General features: G+C 43.5%; 1 protein-coding gene across 2 annotated transcripts; it reads left to right on the top strand.

Moving 5' to 3' along the window:
• The first annotated feature begins 3,786 nt into the window (after window positions 1-3,786).
• Window positions 3,787-21,830, top strand: ING5 (inhibitor of growth family member 5). 2 transcript variants are annotated; one of them, XM_084847002.1, is made up of 8 exons: window positions 3,787-3,887; window positions 5,424-5,495; window positions 7,955-8,121; window positions 9,050-9,161; window positions 11,867-11,960; window positions 14,318-14,453; window positions 15,879-15,940; window positions 18,661-21,830. In XM_084847002.1, the coding sequence occupies exons 1-8, from the start codon at window positions 3,848-3,850 to the stop codon at window positions 18,698-18,700; spliced, it is 723 nt and encodes a 240-aa protein (XP_084703128.1). In that variant the 5' UTR covers window positions 3,787-3,847; the 3' UTR covers window positions 18,701-21,830. The 2 variants fall into 2 exon arrangements, with proteins under 2 accessions (XP_084703128.1, XP_084703129.1); XM_084847003.1 differs by lacking the exon at window positions 15,879-15,940.
• The last annotated feature ends 802 nt before the right edge of the window (window positions 21,831-22,632 follow it).

Below are 22,632 nucleotides of genomic sequence, written 5' to 3'. Positions count from 1 at the left end.
GGCATGGCCTTGGTATACAAAATGAAGCAGGACAAAAGCTAATAGAGTTTTGCCAAGAGAACATGCTGATCATAGCAAACACTCTTTTCCAACAGCACAAGAGGCGACTCTACACATGGACATCACCAGATGGTCAATATCGAAATCAGATTGATTATGTCCTTTGCAGCCAAAGATGGAGAAGCTCCATACAGTCAGTAAAAACAAGACCTGGAGCTGACTGTGGCTCAGATCATGAGCTGCTTCTTGCAAAATTTCGGCTTAAATTGAAGAACGTCGGGAAAACCACTAAACCGTTCAGGTATGACCTAAATCATATCCCTGATGAATATACAGTGGAGGTGAGGAATAGATTTCAGGGATTAGACCTGATAGACAGAGTGCCTGAGGAACTATGGACGGAGGTCCGTAACATTGTTCAGGAGGCAGCAACGAAATCCATCCCAAAGAAAAAGAAATGCAAGAAAGCAAAGTGGCTGTCTGATGAGGCTTTACAAGTAGCTCACGAAAGAAGAAGCGAAAAGCAAGGGAGAAAGGGGAAGATATACCCAACTGAATGCAGAGTTCCAGAGAATAGCAAGGAGAGACAAGAAGGCCTTTTTAAATGAACAATGCAAAGAAATCGAGGAAAACAACAGAATGGGAAAGACTAGAGATCTCTTCAAGAAAATTGGAGATCTCAAGGGAACGTTTTGTGCAAAGACGGGCATGATAAAGGACAAAGAAGGCAGGGACCTAACAGAAGCAGATGAGATTAAGAAGAGGTGGCAAGAATACACAGAAGAACTATACAGGAAAGATCTGAATGTCCCTGATAGCCATGATAGTGCGGTCACTGAACTTGAGCCGGACATCCTCGAGAGTGAAGTCAAGTGGGCCTTAGGAAGCATTAGTAACAACAAAGCTAGCGGAGATGACAGTATTCCAGCCAAGCTATTTAAAATCCTAAAAGATGATGCTGTTAAAGTGCTGCATTCAATATGCCAACAAATCTGGAACACTCAACAGTGGCCACAAGACTGGAAAAGGTCAGTTTACATTCCAATTCCAAAGAAGGGCAACGCCAAAGAGTGTTCAAACTACCGCACAATTGCGCTCATTTCACATGCCAGCAAGGTGATGCTCAAAATCCTACAAGCTAGGCTTCAGCAGTATGCGAACCGAGAACTACCGGAAGTACAAGCTGGGTTTAGAAGAGGCAGAGGAACTAGAGATCAAATCGCCAACATTCGCTGCATCATGGAGAAAGCAAGAGAATTCCAGAAAAACGTCTATTTCTGCTTCATTGACTACGCTAAAGCCTTTGATTGTGTGGATCGCAACAAACTGTGGCAAATTCTGAAAGTGATGGGAGTACCAGACCACCTTACCTGTCTCCTGAGAAACCTGTACGAGGGTCAAGAAGCAACAGTAAGAACCAGACATGGAACAACTGAGTGGTTCAAAATTGGGAAAGGAGTACGACAAGGCTGCATATTGTCACCCTGCTTATTTAACTTATATGCAGAGTACATCATGAGAAATGCCGGGTTGGATGAATCAGAGGTCGGAATTAAGATTGCTGGGAGAATTATCAACAACCTCCGATATGCAGACGATACCACCCTAATGGCAGAAAGCGAAGAGGATCTAAAGAGCCTCTTGTTGAGGGTGAAAGAGGAGAGTGCAAAAGCTGGTTTGAAACTCAACATTAAAAAAACTAAGATCATGGCATCTGGCCCCATCACTTCCTGGCATATAGAAGGGGAAGAAATGGAAGCAGTGACAGATTTTACTTTCTTGGGCTCCAAGATCACCGCAGACGGTGACTGTAGCCATGAAATTAAAAGACGCTTGCTCCTTGGGAGGAAAGCTATGGCCAACCTAGACAGCATAGTAAGAAGCAGAGACATCACCTTGCCGACAAAGGTCCGTCTAATCAAAGCTATGGTTTTCCCAGTAGTAATGTATGGATGTGAGAGCTGGACTATAAGGAAGGCTGAGCGCCGAAGAATTGATGCTTTCGAACTGTGGTGCTGGAGAAGACTCCTACGAGTCCCCTGGACTGCAAGGAGGTCAAATCAGTCCATCCTAAAGGAAATCAACCCTGAGTGCTCATTGGAAGGACAGATAATGAAGGTGAAGCTCCAATATTTTGGCCACCTAATGCGAAGAGAAAACTCCCTGGAAAAGACCCTGATGCTGGGAAAGACTGAAGGCAAAAGAGGAAGGGGACGGCAGAGGATGAGATGGCTAGATAGCATCACGGATGCAATGAATATGAACTTAAGCATGCTCCGGGAGAGAGCGCAGGACAGGAAGGCCTGGCGTGCTATGGTCCATGGGGTCACGAAGAGTCGGACACGACTGAACGACTGAACAACAACAACAACAAAAGCCAATGACGGTGTTCAGTCACGCAGGCCACATGGCCACGGAAGCGTCTTTGGACAGCGCTGGCTCTTCGGCTTAGAAACGGGGATGAGCACCGCACCCTAGAGTCGGACACGACTGGGTGGGGACACCTTTACCTTTAAAAGCCAAAACTAGCTGCGTGCGCGTTTTGGTGCGGGATCTGACCAGCAATTCAGCCACCCGCATCACACTGGATGGCAGCACAGTTTTGGAACCGGTTTATTCTTTTGAATTCATGATGTGCATAACTCTCCATGCTTTCACATCACATACATGCAGTGCTTTAATGGGGGCAGGGGAGGAGACCATTAGGGCTGCAATCCTATACCTACTTACCTGGGAGTAAACCTCACTGAACTCAATGGGGCTTACTTCTGACTCGTGGCATACATAGGAGGGCAAAGTAAAGAGCTTTCTTCGTCCCACCCACCCCTTTCCTAAGTCACTGGAAGACGAACTTTCAAGATAACGTGTGACCACATGTGCAACTATAATTGCAAGTCGCTGTCATTTTGCATATAAGCTTTCCATCCTGTTAACAAGGGACCGAAAGCTGCTCGTAATTCATGTTAGTCAATTTCACCTCTCCATTGGTTCATATCGGAGTATGGGAAGCGGCTGGAACTGGAATAAGAACGAAGGCGAGAGAAAGTGTGTGTTCTGGTCCTACATCCGTTTACTGCTCCCACCCACCGCAGCCTTTTTTTAGGCGAACTGAGACAGGCAAGAGCCAGAAAATGGGGGCAATTGGAGGGTGTGCAAATAACTGGATGGAATCCAAGCAGTTTTTTTTTTCCCCCGGGTGAAAAAGCGCGGGGGAAGGGAGAGAGATTTTAATGGGGAAAGATTTAAGCAGCTCGGTTTGAATCCAGACTTCGCCCTCCTTCGAGTAGATCCACCGAAATCAATGGGACTTAAATCATGATTACAACCCCGTGCCTTCAATGGGTCTACTCGAAGCATGTCCAAGTCTGGGTCCGCAGACACAACCCCCATTTTCTCCCCCGTCGCAGCTTTTCATTTCAACCTACAGCCTTCCAGAAGCGCCTGTGACACGCGTTTGCCCTGGAAACGTCTCTTCGGCTCTAAGGCCTCTCTCCCTTACTTGGAAGGAAGCCCCGTTGGCTTCAGCGGGGCTTCCTTCCGAATACAGACACGCCTAGGACCGGGCCGCGCAAAGCGTGCGCACTAGGAAGAACGGGCTTGAGTAGCCCGGCACGACCGCTCCCCCGGCCACACGGCTCTCGGGCGGCCGCCGCCGTCCACACGCGCCGCGCCGCGCCGCGCCCCGCCCCCTCGTTCGCATGCAGCGGCGGGCGGGCGGCGGCGCGCGCTTAGCCAATCGGCGGCGGCATCTCATGGTTATGCAATGAGGGCTTGACCGGCCATTGCGAAGCCGCCCGGGTGACAGCGCCGAGCGCGCGGCCGAAGGGAGGGCGTTGGCTGGCGCGAGATGGCGGCGGCGGCCTTGTACCTGGAGCACTACCTGGACAGTGAGTGAGCGCGGCGTGGGCCGCAAGGGCGGGAGCGCAGCAGGCCCGGCCCGGCCCGGCCGGGCGGGGGCCACGCCGGCAATCGCGTCTGCGTCACAGTCCCGGGTGGGGGACTCCGCGGGCGAGGGCTCTTGCTGCGTCATTGCTGCGCGTGAGGAGAGGTCTCCGCGCCGGCTTCCGAGGCTGCAGGGGCCGCCCGTGACCGCCAGGGGCCGCTTCGACGCTGCCCTCGCTCGTGCCGCCTGCATGCCTGCAAGCCTGCGCGAACCTCCCGTGGCTTGCGCTGTGCGGCGGTCTCCGGGGTCATCGCCGCCTCTGTTTTCCCCTGCTGGCGGGGCTCCTCTCTTTCAGCAGCCACGTGGCCTGTAGCAGGTCAGCAGCCCACGCGCTGCGGTTCTGCCTTGTCAGCGCGGCCCTTTCACGTGGGAGCCTTGCCGAGCCCCCGCAGTGGCCACCTTGACGTTCTCTGGTGTTCGGCCCCACGGCTACTTGATTTAGTACTGCTAATCAAGTGGCAGTTCTCTCAACTGACTAAGTGGGGCTGCACCCTATTGATGGATTGCGTTTCTCTACTTTCCGGGGCCAACCGGGGGGGGGGGGGGGGGCGTGACAAAAAATTCAAAACATAAAAGCCAGAATTAAACATTTAAACAACACAAAAAAACATAACAACTTGAAAACCGTCATCGTGTCATTGTTACATAGAAAAACAATTATAATGATTTATATCTATCTCTAACATTGCATAAAAGGAGACCAAGACATTTAAAATTTTCTAATTGCTGCTTGCCGTCTTTCAAGTGGGCATATTCAGTTAGCTTAGACATCTCTGCAAATGTCCATATTTTCATTTACCACTATTTTAATGTTGAATGAGTTCACGCTATTTATTTGCAATTAAGATTTTTGCTGCTGTCAATAAATGTCATACAGGTTCTTGATTATCATGTGTTAACACATCCCCTCACGTAACCAATCAGTATCAGCCAAGGGCCCATTGGGATGGAATACCAAGTATTGAAGATACTGGGTAGAGAACAGTTTCTGAAAACATCTGGATTGTGGGACAAGTCCACCATATGTGCAGGAAATTTGCCCCGGCAACTCCCATCTCAAACACTGAAGTTGCCAGGGCCATGAATACTTGTGATAGGAAGGAGCTGGGTAACAATTTTTTTTCATATGTGCTGCTTTTGTTACCTGTAATAGTGTAAGAGAGCAGAAGAGCCCTTTTGTGGCCTCCAAGACCACCTGTGTATTCAGAGATTCGAGGCAGAGAAAATGTCTCTTAGGATCCATCAATATTTGTTTCCCAGACTCTGGCACTAGAACCAGTGGGATCAGCCAGCTCAGTATAACATGTGCAACAGGGAATAGATAAGAAACAAGATGTGATGGGAGCAGGTAATCATGGTAGCCAGCATGGTTTGTGAAGTTTTGTTTTTTGTTATATATAGTTCATCTGTGAGTAAACCTTTTGTATTAAGAGGCTTACAGTACAGAAGGAACCAGATTCTTTTTGTTTTTATATTTCAGGCATTGAAAACCTCCCTTGTGAGCTACAGAGGAACTTCCAGCTTATGCGTGAGCTGGATCAGAGAACTGAAGGTATGTTCAAGTATTCTGGTTCCCAGATCTTCTTGACTAAATTGTAAGTTGCCTTGGGGTGTCTTTTTGGGCTAAAAGGTGACTCAGAAATAATTTTATAAATAATAATGTTAGATTTGGGCACATCTGAGGATATAGGTGTGTGACTCAATTATGTTTTTTTCCCAAGTAAGGGCACAATCCTATGTATGTCTAGACAGAAAAAAGTCATACAATTCCCAGCATGCCCCAGCCAGCCATGCTGGCAGGAGGATGCTGGGAGTTGTAGGACTTTTCTGTCTAAACATGGATAGGATTACGCCCTAAAGGTCTGAAGCAGCCCTTAATAGTTTCCTCAGCTTTGGAATCCTAGCTATTTCAATGCAATGGTGCTGAATGAAAGGGTGGGGTGGTGGAGTCATAATATGACCACTTCCAGTGTTTCATTGTATGTTGCATCTGACAAAGCTTCTAAGAGCAGAATAATCTGGCAGAATCATGTTAAGGGCCCCAGGTGTGGATTGACAGGCCTTTCAAACAGAGATGGGCATCTGCCTAACAGTCCTACCTCTGTTATGCCCCACACCTTCTCCCATTGGGGAGACGATGTATAGGAGGTGCAGCATTTGGTCCACAGCAGGTGCATAAGGAGGATGATCGTCCTGGTATGCCTGCCAGGGACCAGCTTCACTCCGCATGGGTCTTCTCCCATCAGAGAAGGCCAGTGCACAGCTAAGCCACTTCACCTGCCCTGTGCTTTCCCCCTCTGGGGAGAGGATGCAGAGCAGGCCAAGCTGCCACTCACTCAAGGGGTTGTTATCTCTAATCTGTGATGAGAGGTAACAAGGGGATTTCCCTGCGCACTGCTCACTCTTCACTGAGAAGGGAATGGCATACAGGGGGATCCCCTTATTATATTTGATCACAGATTGGAAATAAGGGGATTTGTCCTTCCACCCCCTTGCAAAGCCAGGCCAAGGGGCAAAGCTTGAGGAGAGGGTGGGGCTTGCAGAGGGAGGGAGCCGAAACCTCCACAGGCCAGATGGACAGCCTCCACGGGCCAGAGGTTGCCCTCCTCTGTGCTATTGACTAGCACAAATCGTGGCACTGGAAGTAGTCTTGGGTTTCGGTCGTATGTGAGCATATGTGCATTACTTCTATCTGAATTAATGGGACTTCTTTCTGAGTAAATGTGCCCAGGATTCAGCCATTAAAGCAGTGATTTCAACCTGTAGTTGGCTCCCTGAGAAAGTTCCAATAAGAGGAACTTGAAATTGCAGGAAGGGAATAGAAAGCAGAGGCTGCATTGAGATGTCATGATAAACAGTTTATTGTGATGAGAACAAGCTGCAGCAAGCCTTGGGTTCCCCCCTCCCCTCTCCTCCAGTACGGCCACAAGGAGATTGGAAACTTTTGCTTCCATGTTTGATTAACTGCGGTTTAGCCTTACAGTCAAACCCTAAACCATGATTAATTTTAAATATAGTTAGTTGAAATAAGCCACCTTCATAGAATAAGGTTTGATGTTGACTTGTTTTGAACAAACTATAGTTAAGGTTCAGGTTCGGATGAAACAACAAGCTGCACTTAATTAAAAACAAAGGAGAACTTCTGAACTCCTTCAAGAAGCTGTGCCAGAGGAGGGGAAGGGGGACGTTTGTGAGCCTGAGACTCATTGCAACTTGTGTCTGTCATGATAAACTAGTTTACTGTGACATCAGAAAGGCTTCTTCCCAAGACCAGAAGCTTAGTGTTGCAATCATTAGAACAGCTATGCTAGCCACGGACACTGCAGAGAGTCGGGGAACATACAGCAGTTCCTCTCCAGTCAGCCTCTTTCCCTGGCTGGCTGGTTCTAGGAGGCAGTCTGAGGTTCCCTGTTCTAGTTCTCTTCTAATGCCAAGATCAGATTAGTGCCCCAAGCCACAGATCCTGATGTCCACAGCAGCAAGCTGCATCTATGCAACTGTGTGAGGATTTTGTGCATGCACTTGCTAAAGAGATGGCTGCCAGCAGTTAGGGAGCTTGGAACGTAGGGTAAATTTAGAAGAGATGCAAGTTCAAAAAGTCTCAGAAACCATATGTTAAAGTTGCTTTTTATTCCAATGTGTTCTACTGAGGTTGTGTGGTCTGTCCACACTGGAACTCTCAGAAGCTTAAGGATGTAATCGGCACATGTGCTTTGGTTTAGTTAAACTGTTAGAAAGTGTTGGATGGAGGGATGCGTCTTTCATGGTTTCTGAAAAGGTTTTCAATTGTGAAATGTACAGTTTCATTCTAAACATGTTTACTTGGAAGTAATCTAATTGAGTTCACTAGAGAATAGTAAATATGCTCAGGACTGCAGCCTCACAGTGCAATCCTATACATGTCTACTCAAAAGTAAGTCTCATTGAGTTCAATTAGGCTAACTCCCAGGTAAGTGAGTATTCACTTGCAGTCTCTATCTCATACACATCCTGTATCCCATTGCCCTTCAGACAAGAAAGCAGAAATTGACAGTCTTGCTGCCCAGTATATTTCAACAGTGAGGAGTCTGTCATCGGAGCAACGGGTAGAAATCCTGCAGAAGATCCAGAACGCTTATGCAAAATGCAAAGAGTACAGTGATGACAAAGTGCAGCTGGCCATGCAGACCTATGAGATGGTAAGATTTGATAGTTGGAGTACTTGTACTGCAGACAGAATAAGCCACCTATGTGTTTCTGATTTTAATATTTTGGGGTATCTAGTAGTTGTTGACTGACCAAGCAATGGAGGTTCCATGGTCCAGAGTTCAGTACGAGATAAAGAAAATAACAGGCAGGCTTACCTTATAAATTCTCCAATTCAAAAAAATCCTGACTTGGACTGGGATTGTGCACATACGAGGCTGAGAGCTTTCCCTGATTAATCTTTAACAGTCTGGGAGCAATAGGGCAAGAACTTGAAGTTTAGAGTGCTGAATACTGGCAAGTTACTGGATTTGTTAGCAGTGCATTTATCACAATTGTCTCTGGCTACATTTTCTAAAACAGGCTTATTTGGTGGAATATTACATTGGGGAGTAAGTTTAAGTGTTGTGAGGCAGCACAGGGATCCTCGCTGTGTTAAGATTCCACACTATGGGAATTGTAGTTCTGGAGGACCAATACAGTTCCATTCATGGAAAGGGCGTGAGGTGGTCAAGGACCTAGCACATTTTAGTAATCTTTTTATGGAGATGATCAAGATTGCAAATTGGGAGATGGTTGTACTCGATAAAAGAGGGTCCGTTGTGCTGGTAGAAGAATAGCAAGTGGAGGGAAACTGACTTCCTAATCTCCTGAAATAGTCTGCAATTAGCATATGTATAAATAGTCATGAGCTCTCAGGAAAGCTAGCCAGTAGCCAAGGCTAATGTGCATACTAACCACAGACCAACAGGTGAGGAAAGTGATGGGGTATATTGGGGAGTCTAATACAGGAAAAGGTGTGTTGTGAGTTGAATTACCCAGGACTCCACTCAACCGTGGATCCTACAACTGCTAGAGATACTAGTCAGGAATACTAGAGGGTTTTATTTTCTTCAGCTGTAAGCTCTCTCTCTAATGTAGGTAGATAAGCACATTCGACGGCTGGATGCTGACCTGGCACGGTTTGAAGCTGATCTGAAGGATAAGCTGGAAGGCAGTGACTTTGAAAACCCTGTGGTACAAAACCTAAAAAGTGCGTACATTAGGACCAGTGTGGTCTCACTGTGAGGAAGCTGTTTTGGCCTGAAATGTGTAAAATAAATAATAGAATTTGCCAGTTCATACACTCTGCCTTTCTTTCCCAGTGGAAACTTTTTCTCATGCATCAGGAAAGTCTGCTATAAAAAGTGCATTTGTGCCTGCAGCGAGAAACAAAGGGAGAAGTAATCAGGGAGGGAGCGGGATTGAGCTGGATTGCAACAGGCCACAGCTTTTATTAAATACAGCTTCCGTAATGCTGGCATAAAGCAGGCAGGGACTACAGTGTTAACAAGAAGAGCCCTGCTGGATCATATCAAAGGGCCAACTAATCCAGCATCCGGCCTCCCATAGTGGCCAACCAGTTGCCTGCAGGGCATAAAGTCAAGGATCCCCTCCTCTGTTCTTCCACAGCAACCTATTGTGGCCAGTAACTATTGATAGACACCTCCTTGGACTTGTCTAATCTCCTTTTAAAACCATCATAGCAAGTAGCTGTCACCAAATCTTGTGGCAGGGAATTCCCTTGTGGCAATAAAGGGATTATTGATTTATTTGTTAAATTATTTTTATTATATTTCTATACTGTCCAGTAGCTGAAGCTCTCTGGGTGGTTCACAGCAATTAAAACCACAAAATACAGCATAATATACATCATAAAAATGTCAAAGCTTAAAACTACAGTATAAAATACAAATAAAAACCAAAATAAAACCTAGCAGCAATGCAGAGATTTAAAATACAATAACAGAACAGCATTTTCAATATAAGATCATGTATAGAACAAGGCTTGCACTATAACCACTGTGCAACCAGGTCTGGCGCCGACAGATAACAGGAAAAAATGTATAGTCATTTTTTAAAAGATTCACCATTTAAACAGCCGAGGGTGCTTTGCCAGTGATCAGGGATCTGTGAGCTGTTTTTCACTTGTATTATTGGGGGCATGAGGCAAATTTCACAAACATTAGTTTACTAGGCTGCAATCCTAAAAAGACTTAAAAGGAAGTAAGTCTCATTGAACTTACTGGGACTTACTTCTGAGTAAACTTGTATAGGATTGCACTGTTAAGACACTTTTTGAATGTACATAGGAAAGTATATTTATTTGAATGTCCTGGAAGACAGCCAAGAACAAACACAAGCATACATTAAAATAGATACAATTATTGTTCAACTGGCAATACTTCAGAAAATTTGGGTAATTAGGAATTTTAGGGCACAACCCTGTGCATATTTAGACAGAAAGTCCTAGAACTCCCAGCATTCCCCAGCCAGCCATGGAATTTTTAGGACTTTTTTCTGTCTAAACATGCATAGGATTGTGCCCTTACATAAGTAAGGTTCAGATAATAGGGGTAGATTATGTGGTGTTGTGTAAAGTTCTAGGAGTTTTCTGTATGTAGTTCTGTGGGATTGTTTTCCTTGTGGGTTTCCAAATGATACCGAAATGGGAAATGGTTCTCTTTGTGTCATACTATTTGTCATTTTTTCCATAATGAGTAGAAGGAGTCTTGTGGATTCCTTGCCAAATTACGTGTGTGACTGCTCAATCCAGAGTGACACGGGGGATTGAGAGGAGGGCTGTATCAGAGGTGGAAATGACATGTGGCTTTTGAAAAACAATTGCTTTCCATTTTTTGAAGTCCCAGAGGGTGCAATCCTATCGGGATAGGTGGCCGCCTCTGAACTCAGAGGCGACCGTCTATCCAGTGTGGGGCAGAAGAAGCACGGAGGAGATCATCCCCTCTGCACTTCAGCTGCCCTGTATTTACGGCTAGACAGCCGATTTTGGCTGTCTAGCTGTAGGACCTTGGAGCATGGGAAGCAGCAGCTGGACGACATGTAAGATGTGTCGTACTGGCATTTCCGACTTCCCCGCCCCGACATGCCCCCAGGAACGCCCTGTTTTTGCTGCTTCATGCGCCTCTTCTGAGCACGGAGCCATTCCGCACTGCCTACAAGGCAGCACGAGAGTGGGTGGAGGTCAGTTCTCAGGGAACCAACCTCAGTGTACGGGCTCCGAGGTTGGTTCCCGGGAACTGACCTATGCTATGGTCGTCTAGCTGCTGACTAGTGGCCATAGGGTTGTGCCCTTAGTATAACCTCTGTTAGCACGCATGTCTAATGAAATATCTAAACAGTGTCCTTTTGGAATCACTAGTGATGTTTCAAAATAACAGTAGTATAAAAACACTAATGTTTTCTTCTTACTGTGTAGTTAACTAAGGGTGTAATCCTTTGGACTGCACTCCTGAGTTTGGAGGCCTCTGCCTATTCTACACCCTGCCGGCAACAGCCAGGCAGGTCAAGAGGAGGACAGAGGTGGTTTCGCCTTCATTTAAAATGCAAAAATTATTTAGATGGGCTTCTGAGCCCATCTAGCTGACCCCTTTCAGCAGGAGGGGAAGGGACTGGAGAGGCCATAGGATACTGCACAACCCGGCCTCTTCTCTCCTCTCCTCCCCTCCCCTCCCATCAGCACACCCCCTTTTCTCCCTCTCCAACTTCTCTTAAGAGAAGCTTTCTGCAGTGGCTGTGAGGGGCGAGGGATTGGGAGAGGGAAGACGCGCAATTGGATTTCCTCCATGCTTGTAGCTCTGTCTACAGACATGGAGGAGGAGATCTGCAGCATCCTATGGCACCCCGGGCACTATCTAGGGGCCATAGGATTGCTCTCTAAAAGTAACTTTCTTTCAGAGGGGCGAATTCCAAAAGAAAAGAAAAGCTCCCGGGGTCGAGGCCGGCGAACGTCTGAGGAAGATGCTCCAGTAAAAAAGAAACCAAAACGAAGGTAAGGATCAGGGCCTGCAATCTATAGGCAGTTTGCTCCAAACCTGCCTTGTAGTAGTTGCTACATGTTCATTGGGGGCTGTATGAAAGTCCTCTGGCGTGAGTGGTTTGTGGGTTGCGGCCAAAGAGCCCTTACATAAGTCATTAGTGGAAGTGCTGTGTAAGTTTTAAAGATACTAACCAAAACCCCATGGCTCTTTTGCAGCCTCTCCTAGATGTGTAACTTTAATTCCTAGAGTTGTTCTCCAAATGCAGTCTTCTGTCCCATCCCCTACTTTCTCCTAGCCATAATTACCACATATTCACATTCACTATTGCTTTTATTTATTTTTAGTTGAAGTATTTATATTGCTCCACTGTGTTAAAGGTGACAGCATGTTGCCTTCATGTTCTTTTGAATAAATTACTTATACTTGAGATACTTTTTGCATTTTACTAACAATGATGATTTCTCTTGATCTCTCTATTCTGAGGATATTGATGTTACATCACTTCCTGATAAATTGGACCCAGTGTCCGGGTCCTAGTATTATGATTTTGTTAATCATGAGCAATCTAAGGACACTTTATCCACGCCTTTGTGACAAGCACACAAAGCTGATCTGATTCTCCAGTCCACTGTTTATTCAGAGGACATTGCTAAAACATCGTATTTTTTTCTTGTTATGTGCGTACAGTTCAAAGTGTCTATTTTTATTTAAACGTAAGCATTCTTTATTAATACAATCTACTGGGAACTTCTCGAAATGAATACAAGAGACAGTATCCAATGTTAATCCTACTTAGAGTAGAGCCATTGAAATGAATGAGAATTAAATTAGTCATGACTAACTTAAATACCATTCATTTCAATAGGTCTGCTCTAAGTAGGACTAACATTGGATACTACCCAAGATGTACAACCCTACATCTGTGCTTTTTAGCTGCTCCTGTTTGTTTCAATGCAGTTTGTATAGCAAAGCCCTGATAGATGATAGCCATAAGTTTTAAACAATGGCCTGTGTGGCACCTTTTAAGCAACAGCGCTGATTGCATGCAGAGTGTCACCATTGCTCAATTTCATATGAATTGAAAAACTGTATCAACATTCTGTTCAGTTCTTGGAAGCACAGCATCTCTCAATTGCTTGTGGCTTGATCAGAAAGCTCAGTTTCTTAACAACCTCTCTCTAGAACAGGGATAGGCAGCCTGGAATCCTCCAGATATTTTGGGCTACAGCTCCCATAATCCATGACCATTAGTCATGCTGGCTGGGAGTTGTGGTAGAACATCTGGAGGGCCCCATGTTGCCTAGCCCTGCTCCAGACTATTCTGGTTAACTTCTGCATTCAGCAGCACCCACTGCCATGCCATCGTGAGATTGGTAGCAACCACACACTGGAGCTGTTCACACAACATGCTAACCCACACTCAGTGGTTGAGTGTGGGTTGTTCTGAAACGTGGGTTGTTTGTTGAAATGTGGGTTATTTATTGTGTTGTCTGAATGCAGCCAGGGTGGCTTGTTAACCATGCAGTGCAGCTTATTTGTCCTCGAACAAGCCACCTTGAGAACCATGGTTTGTTGGATTGTTCACTGCATAGTTAATAAGCCGCCCTGGCTGTGTTCAGACAGCACGATAACCCACCCTGCAGAAAATGTCCTGCGCTCAGACAGTACGATAACCCAAACAACCCATGGTTCAAAACAACCCACACTCAACCACTGAGTGTGAGTTAGTGTGTTGTGTGAACAGCCCACTGACTGCACTCTGCCCACCACTAAAGCAGCTTTGTGTGTGTTTGGTTTTGTTTAGAACACCATAGGTGGGGTGGGTGATGTCTCCATTTGCTAGAATTTCAGTAAGCCATGGAGTTCACCACAGTTTGTTGGAATTTCTGAACCCTCAAAAAAAGCACCCTGTATCTGCTGGATGGAGAGAATTGGAACTAGAGAGGTAGTCAGAGAATGCGGGGGGGGGGGGGGAGACAGTGAAAAGTTTTATGTTCCTCATTTGTCTTTAATCTGGTGATTACTGCTGCTCATTTTCCAAAGCATGGGTTGGGAGATACCCCTGTGAATAATTTACAGGTAGATTTTCTTTTCTATTTGAAAATTAGATGGAGGACAGTTATTTGAACAGAAGTAGCTCATTAACTTCCTTTAAAAAGAAACACCTTAAAACACCTTTCATTTGAGTTTTCCCAGTGTCCCGTAGTAACCAGATCCATTGGTATGCTTAGTTTCACATATTCAAGCTAAAGATGACCTCACAGTACATGAACATCTGACAGAAGATGCCCTTACAAAATCCAAAGTATTGAACTACCAAGAGCCACTGGCATACACTCGGTATTTGTTTGCATTGCTCCCATTGCAGATCTGAATTAGCTGATACCATCCTGTCGGTTCATCCTTCGGATGTCCTGGACATGCCAGTGGATCCCAACGAACCCACATATTGCTTGTGCCACCAAGTATCCTATGGAGAAATGATTGGCTGTGACAACCCTGATGTGAGTTATCTCAGTAAACCAAAAGTATGCGGAGGGCTGCACCTGCTGACCCCGCTTCAAAATCTGTCACAAAGTAATTCCTGTAGCCCAGGGGGACGGCATGCTGCACATAAAGCTGGGGACTCAGATGTGCTTTCCCTATGCTGACAGGGAGATGGAACTCCACCCTCTCAGTATGAAAAAAGGCAAAATGGGGTGGGGGGCATGACACCAATGGGTGTGGCCCTGCCCCTGACATCTTCTGGCCCATGTAGAGCCTGTTGGGGGGAAATTGGGCCTCCTAGCTGCAAGATACTTCTCACCCCGGCTTTGGAGGGTGAGGGGTGGGAATGGCTGTGTTTACATAAGAGCCAGATCCCATTAATCCCTGCTGTGGCACAGTGGCTTGCATTGGGGTATCTAAAGCAGACTCCTACGCTGGGAAAAGTATGTAGAGCTTTCCAACTTTGTTCTACCTGTCTGGCTTTACTATAGATCTCACCCTCATTAACAGGCACTTATTTGTGCCATCATTTAGCTCCTCTGGCCTTCAGATGCCATATATGGAGGTTGTCCCAGGTTCCCTCTGTGTCCTGCCTTATAAGTGCAACATCTTTAGTCTGCAGTAGAGAGAAACTGCCAGTGCAGTAGTTCAGGAACACAGTCAGGATCCAATGCAAGAGCACAAAATCCCAAGCCTATTCCAGGATTCTTAGCAGCCAGGTGCTGGAACATAGGATCAGGTTATACATTTCATAACTGGGAATGCAATATTTGAGTTTTTGAGAATGTGCAATTTATTTGGCAAGAATGTGTATCTGAATAAAGTGGAAGAAGGGGCAGTGCAATAGTTGTGTGAGGGCACTGGGATTTGGAGGTGTAGAGGAGAGAAAGGGTGCAAGACAAAAAAAACCCATACAAGTGACCACTAGAAGGTGCCTCTAGACTTTTTCTGGTTTCTAAAGCTTTCATAGTATACTTGGAAGCACTTTTCTACAACAAAAAAGTTGTATAACTATAGTTTAGTTTTTGTTTAATAAAAAGGGAGATCTGGATCCAGGGATTCACTGGATTTCATACTTTGTTCCGGATTCCATGCTGTTTGTGCAGTTCACACATACACAAAGAATACACACAATCCTGAAGTCATGCCTGCACTGCAAACTAACTTGCTTCTTTTTTGTTACCTGCCTCACAGTGCTTTGTCTGAAGAAATACATCTTGTGTGAGCAGAATTTGGGCACTTTGCAAGGAAGAAGGGGCTGTTGAGGCTTCATGTTACATGGACTGTACTGTGACATGCTGTTTGTCCCTTTCACTATCAAGGGCCAGGGACTTGTGCACCAACCAACCTCCTGTTGCTAATAAGTCAGATAAGAAAAATCAGTATTGTCAAGCTCTCTCACAAAAATAGTTACCATCTTATTTTCCCTCCCCAATATATAGTGTCCCATTGAATGGTTTCATTTTGCTTGTGTGGACCTCACCACCAAACCCAAAGGGAAATGGTAGGTGCCATGAATAATTGCTTTCTGCTCTTCTATTTTATTCACAAATTAAATACTCTTGTTGAGTGCTATGTCTTGATTTAGGATTCTTTTTCTTATTAACATGCATCTATATCTTGAAAATTGAGGTTATAACCTAAGGCTACAATTCTAAGCATGTTTACTAGGAAATAAATCCCATTGAATGCAATCAGACTTACTGTTAACATCTTTAAGATCAGGCTGGAGTTTCAAGTACATTTATCTGGAAGTAAGTTTCATTGAAATCAGTAAGACTTTTAAAAATAAAGATGGTTAAGACTGAGGTATAATTTGTTTTTGCAGAAGAAATCTTTTAATTGGCAAAAGTCCGCTACCAAAGCTGAAACACAGTGATATCTTATGCCAGCAGAACATCTACACTGCATTCTTGTGCAATATTACATTTTTGTTTTAAATATATATTTCAGGTAGGATAGCATGAAAGCGCATTTTAAGCTTCTGCCTACAGTGGCACTTCTATCTTTAAAATCCTTGGTGTCAGGAAGTTACCTGAAATTTCTTGTATTCCACATTGACAATCATACAGTAAATTTGTGCAGTTTGGCACCTATGACATGTATCTATATTGTACCAAACTGATGTATCACTTGATTTGCTGCCTAATTTTAAGCCATATTCTGAACAGATAAAAACAAGGTGTGTTTAATTCCCAGGCATATCTTGTTTATTTATTAAAATACTTCTATACCGCTTAATGTATTAAAATCCCTAAGCAGTTCACATTCAAATACAACATAATATAACAGCCAAGATCAAATAATAAACATTTAAAAAACATTCCATTACTATAACAATAACAACAGGGTAGTAACAGAGTCCCTCACAAGTCAAGGAAAGCCTGTGTGAATAGGAGTTTAAAACATGCCACTGTTTCTGCTTCACAAACTACATATGGGACAGTGTCCCAGAGGGTGGACGCCACCGCTGAGAAGGCCCACTTACACACCGCTAACTGGCAACATTCCGTTGACTGTGGAATGGCCATTAAGGGGTCAACTGGGTATATTTAAGGGAAGATGGTTGGCTAAGTATACTGGTCCCAAGTCGATTAGGGCTTTGTATGTCAGCAGCAAAACCTTGCACATGACTTGGTAGCTAATAGGCATCTTAAACGAGATAGAATAGCAATGAAGTGGCATATGCCTTTGGGATCCTTTTGGATTAACTAGTGAAGAAGCTAGAGAGAATTGCTGGCCACACATCACTTATGCTCATCTCTTTAGAAGATTATTGGCTGAAGTTGAAGCACTGAAAGAAGGAGCCAGTTTCCTTAAGAATATTAATTGTGATGTGTTGGAATGCAGCTAATAAACAAAGCTCTAGTTCTAGAGTAGTAAGATTTGGGTAGATTAATGTTTCTGACATAAGCTTCGTCACTTACGTTTACTGATTTTACAGCAGCAGCATAAGAAAGTATATCTACAGTTGGTTATTTCCATCTTAAACCTTGGGTGGTTCCAGATAGATGGCACCTAGCTCTAATAAATAATTGCTCTTCTGCTGTAACCTATAAATGGAATTGCAATTGACTTTCCACATTATTGGGAGATACTGTGCTTTTCTGTGTGTATACACCTGATCTTCTGTCCAGACCAATGCCCTTACCATGACTTTTCTGTGGTAGGCGGCAGTATTGCAACTGAAACTCTCCCCACGACCTGAGTTCGATCCCAGCAGAAGCTGGGTCTCGGGTGGCCGGCTCAGGTTGACTCAGCCTTCCATCCTTCCGAGGTTGGTAAAATGAGTACCCAGCTTGCTGGGGGAAAGGTAGGCACGACTGGGGAAGGCAATGGCAAACCACCCCGCTATAGTCTGCCATGAAAACGCCAGCGCAAGCGGCATCCCTCTAGGGGTCAGTAATGACCCGGTGCTTGCACAGTTCTGATGCAGGTTGTGATTTATTGAGTGACTCAGCTTAGCACAGCTCAGCACATATTCACTACACCCTTGGCAGTGGGTGCCATTTTTATCATCTATTTTATTTATTAATCTTTTGAGTAGCATTACAACATTTTTCTGGTTACATAGATTTTTAGAATATTGAAATAATAACAAGATACCACTTATACCACAAAGTGTTATAGTGCTATACCCCTATAATGCTTTAAAAAGATGGGGAAGCCAGCCATCTACTGGCTGTAGATTATGGGAGTTGTAGTCCAACACATCTGGAGGGCACATCTGTTTGGGAAAGCTGATCTATAATCTTGGGGGTACAAAACGTAATTGGGAGGTAAAGAGAACTATTTTTGGGAATTCAGACACTAGACTCAGGCCAGCTAGGTAAGCAGTCTGATGAAGTCCTATTGATTTGCTCTTTCTGAGTGAAGCACTTCTTAACTCTTCCAATAAAATCAGTGTAACTTACATGTGCTTAATGTTGGCTGCATCATGCCCATTAATTTTTTTAAAGGTACAACTATTTTCCATTGTTTGTTGATTGTCTTGATGTATTTTATTTATCATAATACCTTATATGTAGGCACTTTACAATTTCCAGCAACCTTTACAATTACCTGACTAAAGGCCTTCAATCTAAAAGAGATGATAAAGGAGAGTGAAAGGGGAAGGGACAGGGAGTTAAAGGCGCAATTGTTCAGTCATGTTAATACTTTCCCATATGTGAAACACTCCTGAAGTACTGTACTGAGCTAAATGTTGTGCTTTGCTGCCCTTAGGTTTTGTCCTCGCTGTGCTCAGGAGAAGAAGAAGAAGTAGAAATGACGGGACTGTGTAGTCTGAAAGAAGAAGTTTAATATATTTGTACATGTTGAAATATTTTAACTTTTTTTGGTCACCAACCTATTTTGTTTAACCTGATCTGTAATAGCGGCCAGTTATAGTTCTCCTTATCACAGAGGGAGCCATCCTAATGAGAAAAGGGGGATGTGGAGGATGTTCACTGGTGATGTTTACCTGGGTTACACTTCCGTGGCACCGTAATCAATGTTATGAAATACTAAGAGTAGCCCTGCACTGGAATTTCCGCTCACATACTGAAGTCTGTGAAATTGCCTATGAGCTTGCACGTGAAGAAGATACCATTTTTTGTTATGAAAAGCGTAGTCATTCTATTCTGCACAATATTTATGAAGGATTTTAAATCTGACTGCACCTTTCTAAAATCTTATAAATGCTGACAAGGAGGGGGGTTCTATTTTTGAATGTGCAGTTCTGCTCCTTTGGAAGCAAGTTGCAAAGCAATGAATGCTTTCTTACAAAAGCAGAAGAAAAGTAGTATGTATTCTTTAGATAAGGTGTGTTCCGTGAGTAAAGTTCAGGAGTTATACACCTGTACTCATTGTTTCTGATTTGTCCACTACTGCCTTCGGGTTTCATTCTGGTCTCACTGAAATCATACGTCCACTCCCGATGGTAAGCAATACAGGCTTAACAAAGGCACGTGTTGTCGAGAAGACGAGTATGATATCAGCATAGTCTGATTCACTTATGAAAAAAGTTTATTTTTAGCTATTAGGTGTTGAACATTAACAAATAATCAGGAAAAGTAGCTTTAAGAGAACAACAGTTTTAAGAAAGGAGAGTTTCCTGAGACTATATAGCAGCTGAGCTATTTGATGTAATTTTATACTGTACAGTGTGAAATGTTTCTGCTCTGATTTCTCTGAGATGCTTTCCAGTATATAATGTAAATGTCAGTATCGCCAAGTATCTCAGGTTGGAGTCAGACAATAGTTGTTTTTCAGAAATTGGAAAGTTGCTTGATAGAGCCACCAATACCTATAACATGTGCACTCATATGACTGTTTGTAGATTTATTGTGCTTCAAAAACCTGCAAATTCTGTTTGACCACTGTTTTGACCAGTGGGACAAAAGATAGAAGTGTATACACCATAGATAATGAAGGGGTATCATACCACCTTCAGCTCTTGAACATGATCATCTGTCTCCAACCATACATTTCTCAGCTAAAGGCGTAAAAAGAGGGCTGTTCAGTGGGGAAGAATGAATAATATTCTGTACAAATGGCCAGTTCTCTCATTTGTCTTAACTGTGCTTGTATTGTAAAGATGGTGGTTTGCATATAGGGATTTAAAAACAGCCAGAGTATAGCACACACAGCTATGCTAGCTACTGCAGTAGTGTGAAGTTTAAGAATTACCCTTATTCCTCCAAATTACAGTGATGGGTTATGCACGCTTTGAACAACTGGCACTACTGAATGTCTGCAATATCACAGTGAATCTCACTTTCATTCTGGAAAATAAAGGGAAGATTAATCGCAAACTAAACACATAAAAAACATTTTAGCTTTAAATTAAGGAAAACTGTGTTACTGAAAGAACTTAGTTTGCTTTTTGTTAGGAAAGAATGTAACTTCTAGCTGCTTATTTCACATCATATTTCTTTAGTTTACAACTTTGTAGACAATGCAATTCAATGACAGTATTCTTTATATCATATTAGGTTTTCTATAGCTGCATTTACTTTTTGATGTTCATATGCACATTTGCATTATCTTTATAAGATGTAGGGAGGGAAATGATGTTGGACTTCTGGTGCCCAGCTGTAATAACTTGCTCCCAGAACGTTGCATACTGCATAACGTTCTGCTGTTGTCAGGCTTAAATATTTTCAGGAGAACTGTCATTCTCGAACAGTTATCCCCTACATATCGTGTGCACAAGTGTGGAACAATGCAAAAAAGGGTAAGGGGATTAGATCCTATAAATCATGGTAAATTACATAAGGGAGAGCATTTTCATATAAAGCTGAAGTTGGGGATAAACTAATCCCCTTTTAATGTAAAGTAAGCCTGCACAAATTGTGACCCACCAATCTGAATACAGCCTACCAGACTTTTATTATGGTTTCCTAGATGCTTGACAATCACCTCAGTTTTTGCAATCCTAGTTGGACTGCAAAAATAGGAGATTAATTGATCACATGATGGGTTTTATTGAGCAGCCATACATAATGGTTTGCATGTGAGTGACAGCTTTTGCAGCGTACATTAAAGCTTTCTTAGTAGATCTGCTTTTCCATAGAGAGCAAACTTCGTGTATTTCAGCAATTAATGAGTAATGCTCATGGCTTTAACCTGTTACTCTGGACCATAAGGCAAGGTGGCATTAGTTTCTACTATAATAGCAATGTCAAGATCTGTTTTCCCTTCTTTCCAGTTATGTTGTATCTTAGATAACAAAGGAATAATGCTATAGGTTGACATAAATTTTGGAAGCCCTTAAGATGTTTCTGGATAGGCAATTAATGCTGCTATATAGCTGTTGAAGCAAACTAGGCTGTTACTTTACCATAAACTAAATTCTTCATCAGTCCCAAGGAATTAGTCATTTTTCTTAGCGAGTTCCAGAACAGTAATGAACATAAATACACCCCCATACATATATACATCTTTCACAACCTAGTTTCTGGAATATCGCCTTGGACTGAGCAATAAAGGCATGTAAACATTGCTGTTTTGAAGAGAGGCTCAATGCTGATTGTCAGTTTGTTCAAGGTTTTTAAGTCCATATTGATACTGATCTGTGGAGAATGTATTCTTTTGAATTTTGAATGTATCCTGTTTCATAATTGTTACCTTTGATTGTCAGGATTTAGAGCACAGGAAAATTTGAAGATGACTCAGTCTTCTTCCTCCACCCCCAATAACCTACATATTTTGTGGTGGTCACCTTTTCCCCATAGAAACAACTGTCACAGCCTACATTTTCTTGTCAAGGAATTAGATTTATGTTTCCTTTGTAAATGGAAGAGAATGTTAGAAAACTTTTTATTACAATGTGAAAATGTATATCTGTATTTTTGATCATGTTATAGATATAATAGGTATATTGTTATAAATAAAGTATTTTTGGGAACAAACATCTGAACTGCATGTTTTGTTTGTTTCTGAGGTAGAACATAGCACACAAATGACATTCAAATACTGCCAACAAAATTTACTTATACATACATCTAGTATAATTTGGTCTTGTGGAAAACACTGTTTGTTTCATTGCTGACTCCAATCTGGGTATGTGGGAAAAGAAGTAGTATGGCATGGGTAAAAACCTAGATCATATAAAATGTCAAACCAAAGTAAAAGCACACTAGGGCAACATGTAGTAATGAAAGAACATTGCAATAATTTAGTTGATCTATTATTCTGAACCAAGAAAAAAGAATTGAAATGGAAATATATCCCAAAATCCACTGCTGGGCAATGCCATTAGTAGGCCTAACCAAAGTGACACAAAATTGAGAGCAGGCTTTCAAGTTTCCAAGAACTCTTAATTAGATTGGATGTTAAGCAAAATGCAGGCAGTGGATTGGGGCGGGGAGGGGGGAGAAAGAAGCTGGTTTGATGCTAAAGCCACAATACAGCTTCGTTCCTCTGCTTTTAAGGGAATTCTGTTACTCCGGGGCAAACATTGGCACCAAGCTGCGAAAATCTAGTATGTCACCACCATCGAGCTAGGGCAAATGCATTACACTAGAACCTTATGAGCAAAAAGGTGTCCAGTTCTAGGCGTTCAGTACTCACCTGTGCGCAGAGTTCCTGTCGCTGGGCGGTGGTCTGTGGTGCTGTCATTACGTCTGACAGGGCTAATCACCCTTTTAGGGCGAGGTTGGGGTAGATCCCATTCGCCCTCCTCCTGTAGGCAGGAGCCGGTGGTGGGTGGGG

This window comes from Heloderma suspectum, chromosome 3, assembly GCF_057233095.1.
Source record: "Heloderma suspectum isolate Gila_16-S chromosome 3, 16-S_ref, whole genome shotgun sequence".
In the NCBI taxonomy this organism is placed as follows: Eukaryota; Metazoa; Chordata; class Lepidosauria; order Squamata; family Helodermatidae; genus Heloderma; species Heloderma suspectum.
This window is presented reverse-complemented; position numbering and strand designations above follow the sequence as displayed.